This window comes from Entelurus aequoreus, linkage group LG01 (genome assembly GCF_033978785.1).
Source record: "Entelurus aequoreus isolate RoL-2023_Sb linkage group LG01, RoL_Eaeq_v1.1, whole genome shotgun sequence".
NCBI classification, from domain to species: domain Eukaryota; kingdom Metazoa; phylum Chordata; class Actinopteri; order Syngnathiformes; family Syngnathidae; genus Entelurus; species Entelurus aequoreus.
This window is the reverse complement of record NC_084731.1, coordinates 19,728,145-19,747,904: the sequence shown is the minus strand read 5'-3', so window position 1 is coordinate 19,747,904 and position 19,760 is coordinate 19,728,145. Positions and strand designations below refer to the sequence as shown.

General features: G+C 38.8%; 2 protein-coding genes across 5 annotated transcripts in view; one reads left to right on the top strand and one right to left on the bottom strand.

Moving 5' to 3' along the window:
* fbxo2 (F-box protein 2) overlaps positions 1-7,145 on the top strand; it is an 18,477-nt gene extending 11,332 nt beyond the window's left edge. Inside the window, exons 3-6 of the mRNA XM_062045354.1 lie at positions 1,348-1,474; positions 1,604-1,696; positions 6,130-6,268; positions 6,346-7,145. Coding sequence (XP_061901338.1) covers positions 1,348-1,474; positions 1,604-1,696; positions 6,130-6,268; positions 6,346-6,480 — 494 coding nt within the window. The 3' untranslated portion in view covers positions 6,481-7,145. The remainder of the gene's footprint in view (positions 1-1,347; positions 1,475-1,603; positions 1,697-6,129; positions 6,269-6,345) is intronic.
* svbp (small vasohibin binding protein) overlaps positions 3,510-19,760 on the bottom strand; it is a 34,974-nt gene continuing 18,723 nt past the window's right edge. The window contains exons 1-3 of one of the 4 annotated variants that reach the window (XM_062045322.1): positions 13,494-13,657; positions 10,391-10,543; positions 3,510-8,863 (exon numbers count right to left, since the gene is read on the bottom strand). In XM_062045322.1, the coding sequence (XP_061901306.1) occupies positions 8,777-8,863; positions 10,391-10,504 (201 nt within the window). In that variant the 5' untranslated portion in view covers positions 10,505-10,543; positions 13,494-13,657 and the 3' untranslated portion in view covers positions 3,510-8,776. Of the gene's footprint in view, positions 8,864-10,390; positions 10,544-13,493; positions 13,658-19,760 lie in introns of those variants that run through there. The other 3 variants (XM_062045326.1, XM_062045342.1, XM_062045334.1) reach the window with 3 other exon arrangements.

Here is a 19,760-nt window from a genome sequence, read left to right as displayed (position 1 = left end):
ATATTTAGCATATGTCTAGAACTTCCGCCGGGTCAAATTCGTTACGTCACGAGTGACGATTTACCTGTCCTCATTTTCAAAATGGAGGAAGCTGATTTCAGTAGTTTGCAATCGCACAAAGGAAAAAAGATAAATAACTATTCAGTAGGATTTAAGGTCCAAGCTATTGAATACCGTATGCTAAAAAGAACAGTAAGCAGCTATGTTTTATTAATATACCGTATCTGCGTGTGTCAAATACGGTATGAGTCATTAAATGACTCCCGCCTCCTGGTGGTAGAGGGCGCTAGTGATCCTTCTTGCGACTTCCGGTACTGCAGAAGAAGTGACAACACGCAGCAACAGATCTCTCTTTTTTTTCCTCTCGCCTGACCTTTTAACATGGAGGATTACATACCGGTATCTAAAATAAAACAGTTTTCTAAACTGGACTTTCAATCGAAGCAGGAGGTAATAATTAAAGGAATATCTCCATCGAGACAGAGAGACTTTTAAAACTGAAGAAAGAAAATAAGGAAGACTTCTATAAACAAGTTATCGATGCTTTTGATCAGAAGGAGCTGCAAATGGACTCCATTTATAAGTACAGGTAAGACCATAATAACGTTTTTTTTAAATTAAATGTGCCTTTCATGATGGTATGCTTACATCACACTCAAAGCGCACGCCTAAATTTACCGCATTCCTTTTGGTAAACGCCGGAGTGAGAAGAGGTTTTAAAATAATTAGCGCATGCACGGCCATCCCGCAGGCTTCCGGTAAACGCCGGAGTGACAGGAGGTTTTAAATTAATTAGCGCCCCTGCAGCTATTCAAGGAAATACGGTATATATATATATATATATATATACAAAAAAAGCTCCAGGGAGCCACTAGGCATCGCTAAAGAGCCGCATGTGACCCCTAGTATACAGTATGCTGTGATAAAGAATAAATAACAGAACATGTGTAATAATACTCTTGAACGCGTCATAATTATCCCCTCAACTCCCCCCAAAATGGATTAACTCGCTGGAATAAAAAAGACAATATAACATACATCCATAAACGTGGATGCATATGAAAAAGTGCAATATATTTATCTGTACAGTAACCTATTTATTTATTTATTTATTTATATATGCACCTTATTGCTTTTTTATCCTGCACTACCATGAGCTAATGCAACGAAATTTCGTTCTTATCTGTACTGTAAAGTTCCAATTTGAATGACAATAAAAAGGAAGTCTAGTCTAATGGAGTAAAAAAACAGGTGTATACATAAGATAATAGAATAAGAATACATTAAGAAATGATTTGTAATCAACTGCATTACAATAAAGCCAGGACTCCCTCTACCCTCTAATAGAGCAGCTGGAATTCTGGGAGCTGACGGAGAACGGTGGAAGCCAGTGGAGGGTGGAGGACATGCCGGGAGACTGTGGCCATGACTTCAGCGATGCAGCTGTGACAAAATACTTTGCAACCTCCTTTGAGTAAGTGGGGAAACTAGTGAAACTACATTTAAACAAAACAAAAAAACTACTTTCTTAAAAGGTCTAAACAAGCAGATTTCATTTCATCAATACACATTTTAATATCAATTTGCACCTTTTACATCTTAGGCTGTGTCTGAAGAGACAGCTGATTGACTTACCAGAGGAAGGCTTCACTAGTGAACAGCTGGATGCACAACCTGTTGTAGCAGTGGAAGACTGGTGAGAAACAAAAACAAAGATTAACGTGGCCTTAATCATGGTTTAAAGGGGCCCACCTGCTTATGTGTATAAGTCCCAAAAATTGGGAATCAAACTGTGGCGGCATTGCCGATATATTTATAACATGCTCCTTCCAAACGGTCCGTTTGGAATTTTGTTTAAGTGTGACGTCAGTGGATTGTCCATATATGGTGGAAATGAACCCAAACATCCTTGCACGAGTCAACTATTTTTAATTTATGCAAAACCGGCTTCGCCACAACATTATGTCCAAGATGAAACCAATGAAGGAAAATATATTTGTTGTTAGTTTGCTTGCCACAAGTCACTACACAAACTTTCAGCCTCATTTGAAGTAAAATGTTCCTTACTTTTAACGTTTATGATTCGTGACAATGTGCCTTCAAATGTAAAGAAGTTGCTCCGAGTGTTTGCCACAGACTGTCACATAAAGATGGATTGGCGTTGGCAAAGTCGGTGACTAATATTGCAATGGAGGAGACAATGAGACACTTGTGATTTAGGGCTATATAAATAAACATTGATTGATTGTAAGGCTGCAGCTAACGATTATTTTTCTATCGATTAATCTATAGATTATTTTTTTCGATTAATCGGTTAATCTATAGATTATTTTTTTCGATTAATCTATAGATTATTTTTCCTTTTACCGATTATTTTTTTATTCAAAATGAAGATGAAAAAATAAATGTAGGCCCGTTTTTTCAAAAGGCATGGCTTTTATTTACAAAAAAAAAGAAGTATGGCCACTCAGTCAACATTGACAACAACATGACTAAATATTCTGTAACAATGTAAACATTTAAAACTTTTAACATTTAACAAAATTAAAAGTAGCTTATTTGCTTTTTAATGTGCAAATATAAAAGTCAACATCCAGTGCAAATCTTAATATTCTGCAATAGTATAAGCATTTCAAAAGTAAAAGTATTGCTTATTTTGCTTTAAAATGTGCAAAAATAAAGATAAACATCCAATACAAAAAAGTGCAAAACGAAATATTCTGTAACAACAGTGTAAACATTTCAACAAAAGTGAAAGTATTGCTTATTTGCTAAAATGTGCAAAAATAAAGATAAACATCCAATACAAAAAAGTGCCAATCTAAATATTCTGGAGCACTGTAAACATTAAGTATTGCTTTTAAAATGTGCAAAATAAACATCCAGTCCAACACAGTACACAATAACCAATTCCACTCATTCCAGTGAGTGACTAACAGTTGTAATGAAGAAAGGTTAGCATGTCTACATGCTCTGCTTCTTTTCTTGTTTACAATATTCCCAGCAGCTGAAAATAGGCGCTCAAAAGAGGTCGATGTGGCTGGAACTGAGAGGTAATTAGCGTTCACCTCAAGCCAGGACTGCGAGTGAGCTGAGCTGCAGTTTATATTTCTAGAAGGTCAACGGGCTCATAGTGATGTTACTAGTAGTTGACTGGGAGGTGTTTATTATCATTTGGGGAGAGTCCGCTGCCTGATGCTCACCTGCTAAACACCTATCTGCTCGACGCTGAAGCGCTGACTACATGCGCTCTGAATACGCACTGCTGATTGGCTGATAATGCTTTGTGTGTACCAATCAGATGGTTGTGTGGGTGGGACAATGCTGCGTGTGTACCAATCAGATGGTTGTGTGGGTGGGACAATGCTGCGTGCTGAGACAGAGGCAGACGGAGCAAAGCAGCTTGTTAACACTTTAGCAGCTAAAGTTAGCTTTAGCTTAGAAACTCGTTCGGTACACCCCCGTACCGAACCGAAAGCCCCGTACCGAAACGGTTCAATACAAAACACGTACCGTTACACCCCTAGCAGATACAAATGACACATTCATGTTTTTGTGTAATGATGACAACGTATGCTCACGCGGACGATTGACTAGTTGATGGTTTTCTTTTCAAATGTTCGTTCATAGCCGTTGTGCTGCTATGATAGGCCATTTCCGCTCGACACAGTGTGCATACAACAACATTATTAGACCGTTTATTGAAACACTCCCACACTTTTGACCACTATTGGCATGCTTTTCCCCCTCGCTCGCAACGCTCGCATCGTCTGCTTTGATCGTCTGCTTTGCGCTTCGCCATGACGGTAGTGTGACGTAAATATGCGACGCGTCGACGCACAAAAACGTTTCAGCCTTAATTGATTGATTGAATGAAACGGTAAGTAAGAACAGTAGGTTAGAAATGCGTGAAGGATACGTTAGCATTGTTAGCACAAGTTGTTGTGTAGCTAGCTTAGCCTTCTACTCTAAGACAATAACGTCACCGTCCTCCTGCAAAATAAAGAATGATTTGTCTAAAAACGGCTTTTAATTGGAACAGTGTACTGTGTTTAGCAATGGAGTAGACATTAGCATTGTTAACACGAGTTGTTGTGTAGCTAGCTTAGCCTTCTACTCCAAGACAATAACGTCACCGTCCTCCAGCAAAATAATATTTCTAAAAACTACTTTTAATTGGAAAAGTGTACTGTGTTTAGCAATGGAGTCCACGTTAGCATTGTTAGCACAAGTTGTTGTATAGCTATCGTAGCCTCCTACTCCAAGACAATAGTGTCACCGTACTCCAGCAAAATAAAGAATGATTTTTCTAAAAACTACTTTTAACCGGAACAGTGTACTGTTTAGCAATGGAGTACACATTAGCATTGTTAGCACGAGTTGTTGTGTAGCTAGCTTAGCCTTCTACTCCAAGACAATAACGTCACCGTCCTCCAGCAAAATAATATTTCTAAAAACTACTTTTAATTGGAAAAGTGTACTGTGTTTAGCAATGGAGTCCATGTTAGCCTTGTTAGCACAAGTTGTTGTATAGCTATCTTAGCCTCCTACTCCAAGACAATAGTGTCACCGTACTCCAGCAAAATAAAGAATGATTTTTCTAAAAACTACTTTTAATCGGAACAGTGTACTGTTTAGCAATGGAGTACACATTAGCATTGTTAGCACGAGTTGTTGTGTAGCTAGCTTAGCCTTCTACTCCAAGACAATAACGTCACCGTCCTCCAGCAAAATAATATTTCGAAAAACTACTTTTAATTGGAAAAGTGTACTGTGTTTAGCAATGGAGTCCACGTTAGCATTGTTAGCACAAGTTGTTGTATAGCTAGCTTAGCCTTCTACTCCAAGACAATAGTGTCACCGTCCTCCAGCAAAATAAAGAATGATTTTTCTAAAAACTACTTTTGATCGGAACAGTGTACTGTTTAGCAATGGAGTACACATTAGCATTGTTAGCACGAGTTGTTGTGTAGCTAGTTTAGCCTTCTACTCCAAGACAATAACGTCACCATCCTAGAGCAAAATAATATTTCTAAAAACTACTTTTAATTGGAAAAGTGTACTGTGTTTAGCAATGGAGTCCGCGTTAGCATTGTTAGCACAAGATGTTGTATAGCTAGCTTAGCCTCCTACTCCAAGACAATAGCATCACCGTCTTCTGGGAAAATAATGATTTTTCTAAAAACTACTTTTAATTGAATTAGTGACTACTGTTTGGCAATGGACTAGTTAGTAATATAATCCGTTATTACGTTCGCGATGTAGCTTGTAGCGTAGTTTACTGTACAGCCGGCTTTAGCCTCTGTTATTTACAAGTGTTCAAAGCAGCAGCAGTGAAAAGTATTAACATGAAATAGAATAGAAAATAATTTTATCGTTAATATACACATGTGTACCTACAGGATTTAGCATTGGAGAGTGAAAGACTGTAGAAGTTTAACCTTAACATGCATATAGTACCAGATTGTCTCCTCCTTGGTTCCAACAACTAAACACGGTGAGCCACTGGTCTCGCTATATCATCAGGGATGTTGTGTGTTGCGATCACCGGTGTTCATATTCCATAAGGTTTTTGCAGAACAAAAACATAGCTGCAGAGGCAGCGACAAAAGCCCAGTTAGTGTGATGAAGCGTTGTAAGGAAGGGTTCAAGGTTTCTTTAATGGTACCCGGAAGTAAAATAGTTCTGCGGATATTTTTCATTTGCATCTAACAACTCTGCCACTTAAACTGAAAAGTTGTTAAAAGGCAGTCAAAAAGTCGCTTAAATATAGACTTTACAGCAAAATCTTTGCAAATTTTTGACCAAAGAATCATCATTACGTTATGTAGACCAAAATTAAGTGTTTTAAAATTAGAAAAACGATCATGATATGAATCAGATCAGAATACCTTTATTGTCATTGCATGGAAACAACGAAATTGAACAGCAATCCAACTCAGCGCTTTTAAAACAACCTACATAAAATACTCTTAAGACAACAAACAATAATAAAACATGTAAAAACATATTGCACAGCAGATCTCTATCAGAGCTAAGCAAGTTAATAAAGTGGTGAGTGTTCAGGTAAGTGCAGAGTTTAGGGCAATAACAGGTCTATATAACCCTTTAAATTGGAGTATTCTGTAGGTACTGTGGGAGGCAAGATTGCGGCTGCACCTACCAAATGACCGTGTGTCTGCTTGATGACAACCAAGAGGTCTTGGAGGAGTTCAAACCTGAGCCCGTTACCTTGGACCCGGATACTGACGACTGTTCATGGAAACAGGTGACATATGCAGGAAATTGAACCTTATTTTTTTTTTAATATCTTTGCCAAAATTTTATTATTTCTGTTTCAACCAGGTCTCCCACGCATTTTCAGAGTATGGCCCCGGTCTGCGCTACATCTCCTTTGAACATGGAGGGAGCGACAAAAAGTACTGGGAAGGGTGGTTTGGAGTGAGGGTGACTGGGAGCTCTATTACTGTACAGGTCTAAATAACACAGAAATAACAATGTATTGTATTACATTGGTGTGATACTTTAAATAAGACCACCTTTGCCTTATGTATCGAGCTTACACCTCTGCTCTCCTAATAGTACTGATATTTTCCCTGTGTTAATAAACAGACAACAGTATATGCTGAATAACGTAGCGTAGAACTGCACTGCACCATACTGAAAAGTTGTTCATAATACCAATTAGCTGTGAGTGACAACCGGATAACTTTCATTTCAGTTTGATAGCAACTGTTTATTTAACATTAAAATAATAAAAACAACACAAAATGAACTGTTGTACAAGGTTATTACAGTAGCACACTTGAGTAATCACAGTTGTTCCATGTACAATTCAAAGCTATGTGTATTAAAGCAAATATGCCATAAATCTGAATTTATTCACACAAAAACAGGACTAGTCACGCACAAGAGTTTAAATTATGGTTAAAGGTATGAGGAATTAAAAAAATAAGGTTTTTTAATGAATGTTTGAAACACTGAGACGCACTATTTATGTTAAACAACTTTTATACATTTTTAAATCAAACTTGAATCTAATTTGATGTTGATGTTTTGTACTAATACAAAAGAAAAGTATTGTTTCGGTACAAAATAATCTTAACATCAATATATAATCCTTCAGGTTTCAACTCCGAGTAGAGATGTCCGATAGTGGCTTTTTTGCCGATATTGTCCAACTCTTAATTACCGATTCAGATATCAACCGATGCCGATATATACAGTCGTGGAATTAACACATTATTATGCCTAATTTTGTTGTGATGCCCCGCTGGATGCATTAAACAATGTAACAAGGTTTTCCAAAATAAATCAACTCAAGTTATGGAAAAACATGCCAACATGGCACTGCCATATTTATTATTGAAGTCACAAAGTGCATTATTTTTTTTAACATGCCTCAAAACAAGCAGCTTGGAATTTGGGACATGCTCTCCCTGAGAGAGCATGAGGAGGTGGGCGGGGTTGGGGGTGTAGGGGGGGTATATTGTAGCGTCCCGGAAGAGTTAGTGCTGCAAGGGGTTCTGGGTATTTGTTCTGTTGTGTTTATGTTGTGTTACGGTGCGGATGTTCTCCCGAAATGTGTTTGTCATTCTTGTTTGGTGTGGGTTCACAGTGTGGCGCATATTTGTAACAGTGTTAGAGTTGTTTATACGGTCACCCTCAGTGTGACCTGTATGGCTGTTGACCAAGTATGCGTTGCATTCACTTGTGTGTGTGAAAAGCCGTAGATATTATGTGATTGGGCCGGCACGCAAAGGCAGTGCCTTTAAGGCACGCGCCCAATATTGTTGTCTGGGTGGAAATCGGGAGAAATTCGGGAGAATGGTTGCCCCGGGAGATTTTTGGGAGGGGCACTGAAATTCGGGAGTCTCCCGGGAAAATCGGGAGGGTACTGTGTACCACTCCGTACAGCGGCGTTTTAAAAAGCCATACATTTTACTTTTTGAAACAGATACCGATAATTTCCGATATTACATTTTAAAGCATTTATCGGACATCTCTACGTCAAAGTCACCGACTTTCATAACAAGCACTAACACTGTGCGCCACAGGAGCCAGTGGGACTTTGAAGGGAAACGTGCCATTATATTATCAGTGACGGAGCAGGAAGTGGCTAAGAATACATTTGCGGTAAAATGTAACGATATAAAGCGCCCTGTCAATAATTATTTTGACGTTTTGTGTGCGCTTCTTCATGCAAATGATTTACGTATAGGGAAAGGTGTCAGTTGCGGCAACAAATGTAGCTTACCACCATAATTGTGTGAATGTGGAGTGAATGAATGATCGGTTCTCAGTTCTCTGAAGCGCTTTGAGTTTGTAGAAAAGTGCTATATAAATTAAATCCATCGTCATCATCATCAAAACCAGTGTTTACATGAGAAAAATGTAGGTACACCTCCAAAAAGAAATGTTCTATGAACGGCAAACCGTTCTCAATACTGTGTAGTCCCAGCTATGCATTATATTTATAAAATATTGTATAGGATGGTTTAGAGTATAGACACAACATGACCTGATTTGGGTGACAGTGTCTCAGGAGGTAGAGCAGGTCATAGATCTATTGAATAAATAGTAGCAGGCGGGAGAGGAGATTACTCCCAACCATTGCTAAGGTAAAGGAAGGCAAGGCGGCCTGAAGACGGAGTGTCAATGTGGACCAACAGAAATCGACAAAATTGGTGCTCGCCTGGTATCCACAAGTCTTTCAGTCGGCATGTGTTAGTTGGAGGCAGAGGCTGCGTGTTCCAACTGAAACGTGAAGGCAGCGTCATTCTGCTGGCGGCTGCATTTGTTTACTGAAAGTCTCAAACTGCTGTTGCTCCAGCTCTGTCATCACCTTGTTCAAAGCGTATATCTGCACATGGGGAGGAGAGACAATGCAAGTTTTATTCCAATACATACAGTCGCGGTCAAAAGTTGACATACACTTGTAAAGAACATAATGTCATGGCTGGCTTGAGTTTCCAATCATTTATACAACTCTTATTTTTTTGTGATAGAGTGATTGGAGCACATCTGACCACAGAACTTTCCTCCAGAAGGTCTTATCTTTGTCCATGTGATGTCAGATGAAACAACAATTGAGCTGTTTGGCCGCAATACCCAGCAATATGTTTGGAGGAGAAAAGGTGATGCCTTTAATACCAGGAGCACCACTCCTACAGTCAAGCATGGTGGTGGTGGTATTATGCTCTGGGCCTGTTTTGCAGCCAATGGAACTGGTGCTTTACAGAGAGTAAATGGGACAATGAAAAAGGAGGATTACCGTATTTTTCGGAATATAAATCGCAGTTTTTTTCATAGTTTGGCCGGGGGTGCGACTTATACTCAGGAGCGACTTATGTGTGAAATTATTAACACATTACCGTAAAATATCAAATAATATTATTTAGCTCATTCACGTAAGAGACTAGACATATAAGATTTCATGGGATTTAGCGATTAGGAGTGACAGATTGTTTGGTAAACGAATAGCATGATTTATATGTTATAGTTATTTGAATGACTCTTACCATAATATGTTACGTTAACATATCAGGCACGTTCTCAGTTGGTTATTTATGCGTCATATAACGTACACTTATTCAGCCTGTTGTTCACTATTCTTTATTTATTTTAAATTGCCTTTCAAATGTCTATTCTTGGTGTTGGGTTTTATCAAATAAATTTCCCCCAAAAATTAACTTATACTCCAGTGCGACTTATATATGTTTTTTTCCTTCTTTATTATGCATTTTGGGCCGGTGCGACTTATACTCCGAAAAATACGGTACCTCCAAATTCTTCAGCATAACCTAAAATCATCAGCCCAGAGGTTGGGTCTTGGGCGCAGTTGGGTGTTCCAACAGGACAATGACCCCAAACACATGTCAAAAGTGGTAAAGGAATGGCTAAATCAGGCTAGAATTGAAGTTTTAGAATGGCCTTCCCAAAGTCCTGACTTAAAACGTGTGGACAATGCTGAAGAAACAAGTCCATGTCAGAAATCCAACAAATTTAGCTGCACCAATTTTGTCAAGAGGAGTGGTCAAAAATTCAACCAGAAGCTTGTGGATGGCTACCAAAAGCGCCTTATTGCAGTGAAACTTACTAAGAGACATGTAAGCAAATATTAACATTGATGTATGTATACTTTTGACCCAGCAGATTTGGTCACATTTTCAGTAGACCCATAATAAATTCATAAAAGAACGAAACTTCATGAATGTTTTTTGTGACCAACAAGTATGTGCTCCAAACACTCTATCACAAAAAAAATAAGAGTTGTAGAAATAATTGGAAACTCAAGACAGCCACGACATTATGTTCTGTACAAGTGTATGTAAACTTTTGACCACGACTGGATTACACACAAGACACAAAATCCACTGATGTGTGTCACCTCTGCTCTTTGTCGCTGTTTGAGTTCTTGCTGTGCAGATTTCTGTTTCGATCGCTCCCCTCTGGTTGGAGTCGAGTTGAGCTTTGGCTTGTCTTTACGACAGGCAGGTTCCATTGTGATGATTCTCTCCTCACGCAGCCTAAGAATGAATATCTAATAACATAACCCTAATTATGTTCGAATTGTAAAACTAGGTTTTACTATGGTTTATCTATACCAGTGTTTTTCAAAATTTTTTGAGCCAAGGCACATTTTTTTCATTGAAAAAAGACACCACCAGCAGAAAACATTAAAAACGGAAACTAAGCAGCTGATATTGACAATAAAAAGTTGTTCTCACAAGTGTTGGATAAGAATTCAAACCATAACCAAGCATGCATGACTATAGCTCTTGTCTCAAAGTACTCTCACGTCACGCCGTGACTTATTTGGAGTTTTTTGGTGTCTTCCTGTGTGTAGTGTTTTAGTCCTTGTCTTGCGCTCCTATTTTGGTGGCTTTTCCTGTTTTGTTGGTATTTTCCTGCAGAAGTTTCATGTCTTCCTTGAGCACTGTTCCCCGCACTTGTTTTGTTTTAGCAATCAACGCTATTTAAGTTGTCGCTATCCTTCTTTGCGGGGACATTGTTTAATTTGTCATGTCATGTTCGGATGTACTTTGTGGACGCCGTCCGCTGCTCCACACGCTGTAAGTCTTTGCTGTCGTTCAGCATTGTTTTTGTTTACTCTACTGCAACCAGTTCAATTTTAGTTTCGTCTTGCATAGCCTTCCCTAAGCTTCAATGCCTTTTCTTAGCGGCACTCGCATTTTGTTTATTTTTGGTTTAAGCATTAGATACCTTTTTACCTGCACACTGTCTGCATATTGTGAACATGACAAACCATGCTCCCGACATCTACGAAGCAATTAGCTACTTGCTGCCACCTACTGATATGGAAGAGTACAACATGGTTACTCTGCCGTGCTCTAGACAGCACCGACACTCAACAACGGCACATTTGCATATTATGATTACTGGTTTGCAAAAAAAAAATATTTTTTTACCCAATTAGGTGAAATTACATAATCTCCCACGGCACACCAGACTGTATCTCACGGCACGCGGCACAGCGGTTGAAAAGCACTGCTGTAGCGGATGCCAATCATCTGTTTGTGGAATGTGAGACTGTACATGTGTTTTGGGAGGAGATCAGAGATTGGCTGAGAAACAGGGGTGTTGATCTCTATAAAAGAGATCAAATTTGGTATTTTTTGAAAACGACTAACATAAAAATATTTGTCAACATTATTATGCTCCAGGCATAAAATGTTCTACAAACCCCGTTTCCATATGAGTTGGGAAATTGTGCTAGATGTAAATATAAACTGAATACGATGATTTGCAAATCATTTCAACCCATATTCAGTTGAATATGCTACAATGACAACATATTTGATGTTCAAACCGATAAACATTTCTTTTTTTTGCAAATAATCATTAACTTTAGAATTTGATGCCAGCAACACGTGACAAGGAAGTTGGGAAAGGTGGCAAAAAATACTGATAAAGTTGAGGAATGCTCATCAAACACTTATTTGGAACATCCCACAGGTGAACAGGCAAATTGGGAACAGGTGGGTGCCATGATTGGGTATAAAAGTAGATTCCATGAAATGCTCAGTCATTCACAAACAAGGATGGGGCGAGGGTCACCACTTTGTCAACAAATGCGTGAGCAAATTGTTAAGAAAAATCTTTCTCAACCAGCTATTGCAAGGAATTTAGGGATTTCACCATCTACGGTCCGCAATATCATCAAAGGGTTCAGAGAATCTGGAGAAATCACTGCACGTAAGCAGCTAAGCCCGTAACCTTCGATCCTTCAGGCTGTACTGCATCAACAAGCGACATCAGTGTGTAAAGGATATCACCACATGGGCTCAGGAACACTTCAGAAACCCACTGTCAGTAACTACAGTTGGTCGCTACATCTGTAAGTGTAAGTTAAAACTCTCCTATGCAAGGCAAAAACCGTTTATCAACAACACCCAGAAACGCTGTCGGCTTCACTGGGCCTGAGCTCATCTAAGATGGACTGATACAAAGTGGAAAAGTGTTCTGTGGTATGACGAGTCCACATTTCAAATTGTTTTTTGGAAACTGTGGACGTCGTGTCCTCCGGACCAAAGAAGAAAAGAACCATCCGGATTGTTATAGGCGCAAAGTTGAAAAGCCAGCATCTGTGATGGTATGGGGGTGTATTAGTGCCCAAGACATGGGTAACTTACACATCTGTGAAGGCACCATTAAGGCTGAAAGGTACATACAGGTTTTGGAGCAACATATGTTGCCACCCAAGCAACGTTACCATGGACGCCCCTGCTTATTTCAGCAAGACAATGCCAAGCCACGTGTTACATCAACGTGGCTTCATAGTAAAAGAGTGCGGGTACTAGACTGGCCTGCCTGTAGTCCAGACCTGTCTCCCATTGAAGATGTGTGGCGCATTATGAAGCCTAAAATACCACAACGGAGACCCCCGGACTGTTGAACAACTTAAGCTGTACATCAAGCAAGAATGGGAAATAATTCCACCTGAGAAGCTTAATAAATGTGTCTCCTCAGTTCCCAAACGTTTACTGAGTGTTGTTAAAAGGAAAGGCCATGTAACACAGTGGTGAACATGCCCTTTCCCAACTACTTTGGCACGTGTTGCAGCCATGAAATTCTAAGTTAATTATTATTTGCAAAAAATAAAGTTTATGAGTTTGAACATCAAATATCTTGTCTTTGTAGTGCATTCAATTGAATATGGGTTGAAAAGGATTTGCAAATCATTGTATTCCGTTTATATTTACATCACAACACAATTTCCCAACTCATATGGAAACGGGGTTTGTATATATATATATATATAACAAAGTGCAAAGCCATAGGCTCACACATGTACAGTAAATAATTTAAATTTGGAAGACAGCATCATCGTTTTCACAGCTTTTTGGTTTTTAGAGGTAGAGAGTGTTTTAATGTAGAGTTCTAGAATATTCTATACACATAAACAAGCCGCATAACAATGTCAGCCAGTAAGCTAAGTAGCATCCCGATGGTAACGCAAAAATGCTTACCTTTATATTGCGTGGGAACGTGCAGCCAACTGTAAAACACGTATTATAATATTAATATTTATAGTAAATGGCGCCAACCGCACATAACACGGACAAATGGTTACTGAAACAAGTACGAAGACTGGCGTTGGGCTAGCTGGCTAACTACAACAGACGGATGGTAACAGCTGTGTGTTGCTACAAAACAAGTCCGTCTCGGGACAAGAGTCTTCGCCAGAATATTCCGGGAGAGATTAATTTTCCGCGTAACTACATAGCGTCGACATTATTATTGTTTATGATTTAAAAAAAAAACAGGTAAATTTGAACCTCTTTAACAATAGTTCAAACATATCACACATACTGTACAACTATAATTGAGACGTTTTGGCTTGATTGGGACATACACTTGTAAAGAACATAATGTCGTGGCTGTTTTGAGTTTCCAATAATTTCTACAACTCTTATTATTTTTGTGATAGAGTGATTGGAGCACATACTTGTTGGTGACCAAAAAAAAAACATTCATGAAATTTGTTTCTTTTATGAATTTATTATGGGTCTACTGAAAATGTGACCAAATCTGCTGGGTCAAAAGTCAAAGTCCTCCATCCATCAATTTTCTACCGCTTGTCCCTTTTGGGGTCGCGGGGGGTGCATTCGGGCGGAAGTCGGGATAAACCCTGGAAAAGTCGCCACCTTATCGCAAAGTCAATCAAAGTTTACTTATATAGCCCTAAATCACGAGTGTCTCAAAGGGCTGCACAAGCCACAACGACATCTTCGGCTCAGATGCCACATCAGGGCAAGGAAAAACTCAAAAGTATACATACAGCAATGTTAATATTTGCTTACATGTCCCTTGGCAAGTTTCAGTGCAATAAGGCGCTTTTGGTAGCCATCCACAAGCTTCTGGTTGAATTTCTGACCACTCCTCTTGACAAAATTGGTGCAGTTCAGCTAAATTTGTTGGTTTTCTGACATGGACTTGTTTCTTCAGCATTGTCCACACGTTTAAGTCAGGACTCTGGGAAGGCCATTTAAAACCTTAATTCTAGCCTGATTTAGCCATTCCTTTACCACCTTTGACGTGTGTTTGGGGTCATTGTCCTGTTGGAACACCCAACTGCACCCGGGCTAAAGATTTTAGGTAGTCCTGAAGAATTTGGAGGCAATCCTCCTTTTTCATTGTCCCATTTACTCTCTGTAAAGCACCAGTTCCATTGGCAGCAAAACAGGCCCAGAGCATAATACTACCACCAGCATGCTTGACGGAAGGAATGGTGTTCCTGGGATTAAAAGCCTCACCTTTTCTCCTCCAAACATATTGCTGGGATTTGTGGCCAAACAGCTATTTTTTTTTTCCATCCGACCACAGAACTTTCCTCCAGAGGGTCTTATCTTTGTCCATGTGGTGTCAGATGAAACAAAAATGTAGCTGTTTGGCCGCAATACCCAGCAATATGTTTGGAGGAGAAAAGGTGAGGCCTTTAAAATGAATGTGAACCTCTTTAACAATAGTACAAACACATCACAAGTACTATACAATTATAATTGAGACGTGTTGGCTTTATTGGCTAATTTCCAGGACTGGTTGAACTTAAATAGCAGGTGTATGACGTATGTATGACATCATTACATCGACAGGAATCCACATTTTTTTCATAAACATCTACAGTAATATTTGCAAAAACAAATAAGTCAATTTAATTTTTTGATAATGCAGCTGAGATAGGCTCCAGCACCCCCTGCCACCCCGAAAGGGACAAGCGGTAGAAAATGGATGGATGGATGGATGGATAAAGTCTGCCCTATGACCACTAGATGTCACCCTCACATCTAGAGTCCACTACAATTTTGTGATGTCATTTAATAAAGGCCAGTGGTTTATACTATTAGTTTTTTCAGTTACATTTTGTTTACATGTGTCATTCAGACCACACAGGCGTGCTCACGTACACTCACAAAAGCACACATGCTCCAATGATGAGTGGGCCTCACACCAGCAGACAGGATGGTCCATTTCAAAAACACAAATGTCCGCAGACTACAAGTAAAACAATCACTTGAAATTAGGCGATTGTCTCTTCTCAGAGCTAAGGTAACCTGGTTTTTTTTTGGTTTTGTTTTTTTGTGCGGTTAAACAGAAACTTGTGTGCATGTGTGCCCTCTGGCAGTGCTGCACCTTAATACGATTTATGGAGCAGCATACCAACGGTTTACCTGGATTTATCCCTGGACTGCAGAAGAGTGGAATAATATCCTGCAAGGAAAAACCTTTGAACATTGGCAACAACTGGCAGACCTGGGACTACACACACACACACACACACACACACACACACACACACACACACACACACACACACACACACACACACACACACACACACACACACACACATACTGGTTATCATTTGGAATGGGGACCAAGTTTTTAATCATCACTTGTGGGGACCACCCTTTCTACAGGTTGTGGAGGCATACATTTTTTTGGGGTAAAATGGCCACTGCCCAGTTAGCTCATACACGTCTTTAAATCTCTGGATTGATGAAGTAATGTGCTGATCATACTTACTTGGGACCCTGGGGAAAAAAGAGTTAATATGGTTCATGAGGACCACATTTAAATAATTTTGCATAATTCACACAAATTTGTTCGTGACTACTGAGGACCATTAAAAAAAAAAGAAAAAAAGTTCAAATTAAATATGACATGATCCTCAGAATACAGCACTACAGCTGTTCTCTTATAGCAGGGGTGTCCAAAGTGCGGCTCGGGGGCCATTTGCGGCCCGCAGCTAATTGTTTACCGGCCCGCCACACATTCTGGAAATACTATTGTAAAAATAAAAAAGAACATTAAAAAAAGTGGAATGAGGTGAAATCTAACGAGAAAAAGTTGCAATGTTGACACAAAAGCTGCCATGCAGGCTGTTTTTTTTTCTTTTGTCTTTCTTCATTTTTCTTTTTTTGCCATTGCTCCAAAAAAAAAAAAAAAAAGACAAAAAAATCCATGTTATAATGAATTATTTTCAGGGCTCCAATTACTTCATATATTTCACTTTAAAATGTTTTATGTGGTAAATATTGCATATATTGTGTGGTTGCCATATAAAAACATCAAAGTTTTCTTTGACAAAAGCGCATAAAACAAACAAAATAATAGTTCCAGCATAAAATCGACAGATATATCTGAAGTTGATCTCGTAACTTACGTGTTGAAAGTAAAAGAAAAACCTAATAAAAATGTATCACTTTATGAGTGGGGCACCTTTTGGATCCCAAATATATTTAGTGATTTTTGATTACTCAAAAATATGAAAGAATTCAAATCAATGGTGTCCTGCATTATTGATCTTTTAGGGCTCTAATTACTAAATACTGCATATTTCAGTTTTACTATAAAAAAACTAAGTTGTTTTTGACAGAAAAGCCATAAAACATTTTTTTTTAATATGTATTACTTTATATCAGCTTGAAGTTGATATAGAGATTTACTGTAAGCGTTAAATAATTAAAAAAAAAAAATAATCCGACTTATTTTTAACATTTTAATGACTGAGACCCTTTATGGTGCCCGGGACCCCTAAAGGTAAAATAAATAAAAAATGCATATATTTTGTTATGGTTTGAAAATGAAAAATATCAAAATGGACCCCACATGCTTTAATTTTTCCGTGTGCGGCCCTCAGTGGAAAAAGTTTGGACACCCCTGACCTATAGGAAGTTTCACCACTTAAATGTTCGAGCAGATCCTGCATCTTCTGTGACATTACTGAAAACTGCTATTTAGCAGTAATGAAGTTGTCCGCAACTCCAACTACCATATATATAGAAGGATGGAAAATTCTGAATGGGAATCATACTTTAAGGCAGGCCTGGGCAATTATTTTGACTCGGGGGCCAAATTTAGAGAAAAAGATGTGTCTGGGGGCCGATGTATCTATTTTTAGGAAAACTAATACAAAACCTCACAATAAAGTCTGATTGAATGCTAAAAATGTTATGACAGACCGCCTTAAAACGGAATAGAATTTTATTTTTTTCTATGAACGATAAAACCCTGAATATTGAGAACATATGAACGTCACACCCCCTCTCAATCGACATATTTTACAATCAGGCCAAATGCAACAAAAATGCAACAAACACAGCGAAATATGAGCGTGAAGGGTAAAAAAAGAAAAAACATCTACAATATGATATATGCGATATATCACTAAGCTTTAGAACTTTCTTGTAAAAATCTCCTTCCACGTCTGTCCCTGACACCCACATTTCAGGTTGGCCGCTCTGGAAACACTCTGTGGAAACGCTCCCCACCCACACTGCTTGGTGCCTCGTCTGACCTGCTGCGACGTAGATTACCATAGTAACTAGTAGGGTTGTACGGTATACAGGTATTAGTATAGTACCGAGATACTAATGAATCATATTCGGTACCATACCAGCTCTGAAAAGTACCGGTCCGCCACACCTAAGATTTTTTGTTAAAATAAAGCCAATAATGGAATTTTTTCTGGTCCCCTTTATTTAGAAAAGTATCGAAAAGTACCGAAAAGTATCAAAATAATATTGGTATCAGGACAACACTAGTCACTAAAATATCATGCAAAAGTGCAGATTCCAACCATTGAAATACTGTATGTTGTTATGGTAATTTGAAAACATCACTGCACATCATAATGGCAGCTACACTTTCCATCTTAAAGATCTAAAAAAAATATTTGGGAATGTCCGGCGGGCCAGATTGAAAAGCTTGACGGGCCGCATGTGGCCCCCGGGCCTTAATTTGCCCAGGTCTGCTTTAAGGTAATCATGTTTTATTATCATGCTGTATGAAAATGGCATCCTAAGGAACACTAAACCAGATTTAGTTTTTGGAAAAAAATATTAGTTTTTACTAAGGATGGATACCATACAGAATCACAGCACTATTAATGGATAACAAATGTTTCACTTTTCAAGAAAATACATTTTCTCTTTTACCAATATTTGAAACACGTCAACAAAGTAACCCAAATTTCCAGGGCCGGCCCGTGGCATAGGCCGTATAGGCAAATGCTAAGGGCGCCGTCCATCAGGGGGCCCCACGCCAGTGCCACAAATGTTGTAGAAAAAAAAAAAAAAGTTGGTACTATTATTTCTAAATACAAAAAATAATCCCACGTTAATTAAAATGCAAAGTAAAGCCTATTTAATAGAAATATTATGCCCCCTCCCCCTCCCCCCGCACGGTGCCCCCCCCCCCCCTTCCCGTATCATGACTCTTTTTGGACGTCACCACATCAAAAAATCAACACAAGATGTCAAAACGGCCAAAACTGTCAGGTACCCAGGGAAGAAAAAAGAGAAAAGAAGAGAAGAAACGAGAAAAAGACAGAGGTAGCAGGGAGGTAACGTTAGCCTACATGAAAGTATTTGTCTGTTACAGAATGTGATAGTAACCTGGCTTTTTAGCATTAAGCTAATGTTACATGATTCGGCAATTGCTAATCAATAAATAGCCACCTAAAATCTTGCCTAGGGCGCCAGATTGGTTAGGGCCAGGCCTGCAAATTTCCCTGTTGTGGGATCAAAAAAGGATTATCTTATCTTACCTTAAACCACAGAAATAAAATACAAAGTCACTACTAATCACTTAGGCATCTTCAGAATGGATCTGACTATCATTTAAAAAGGTTTCCCCTAAGGGGACCTGTTTTTTTGTCCCCATACCATCAGAGGTCCCCTAAATGTGACTGTGTAAACCAATGGTTCTTAACCTTGTTGGAGGTACCGAACCCCACCAGTTTCATATGCGCATTCACCGAACCCTTCTTTAGTGAAAAATAAAATGTTCTTAATTTAATCTTAATTTGTAAATATTAATCATGAAATTATGTTATTATATTAAAGAAATACTAATAAAGATATATTTTACAAACAGAAAGTTACAGGAATGTATACATGATCCCATGTTTACATCTCATTGTGCAACATGAGATGTACACAGCTCATGAAAAACAATATTTTTTGTTATTGTCATTGTAAGTGGGCCAAAACACTTACGTTAGAAAATAATCTCATGGAAATGACTGCTGTCATTTGATTATAATAATAAAACATTTAACTTTTTAGTCCGGTTTGGGACTGGTGTGCTGCTGGTGTGGCCACAGTGCATGTGCACATCTGACGTCGCTCACATATGCTCCACTGAATGCTCAAGGAGTTTTTGCGTTTGCTCAAGCATATGGGAAATTAGAGGGAACATTGTTTGGGGGTATCCATAATACGCCGACAGAG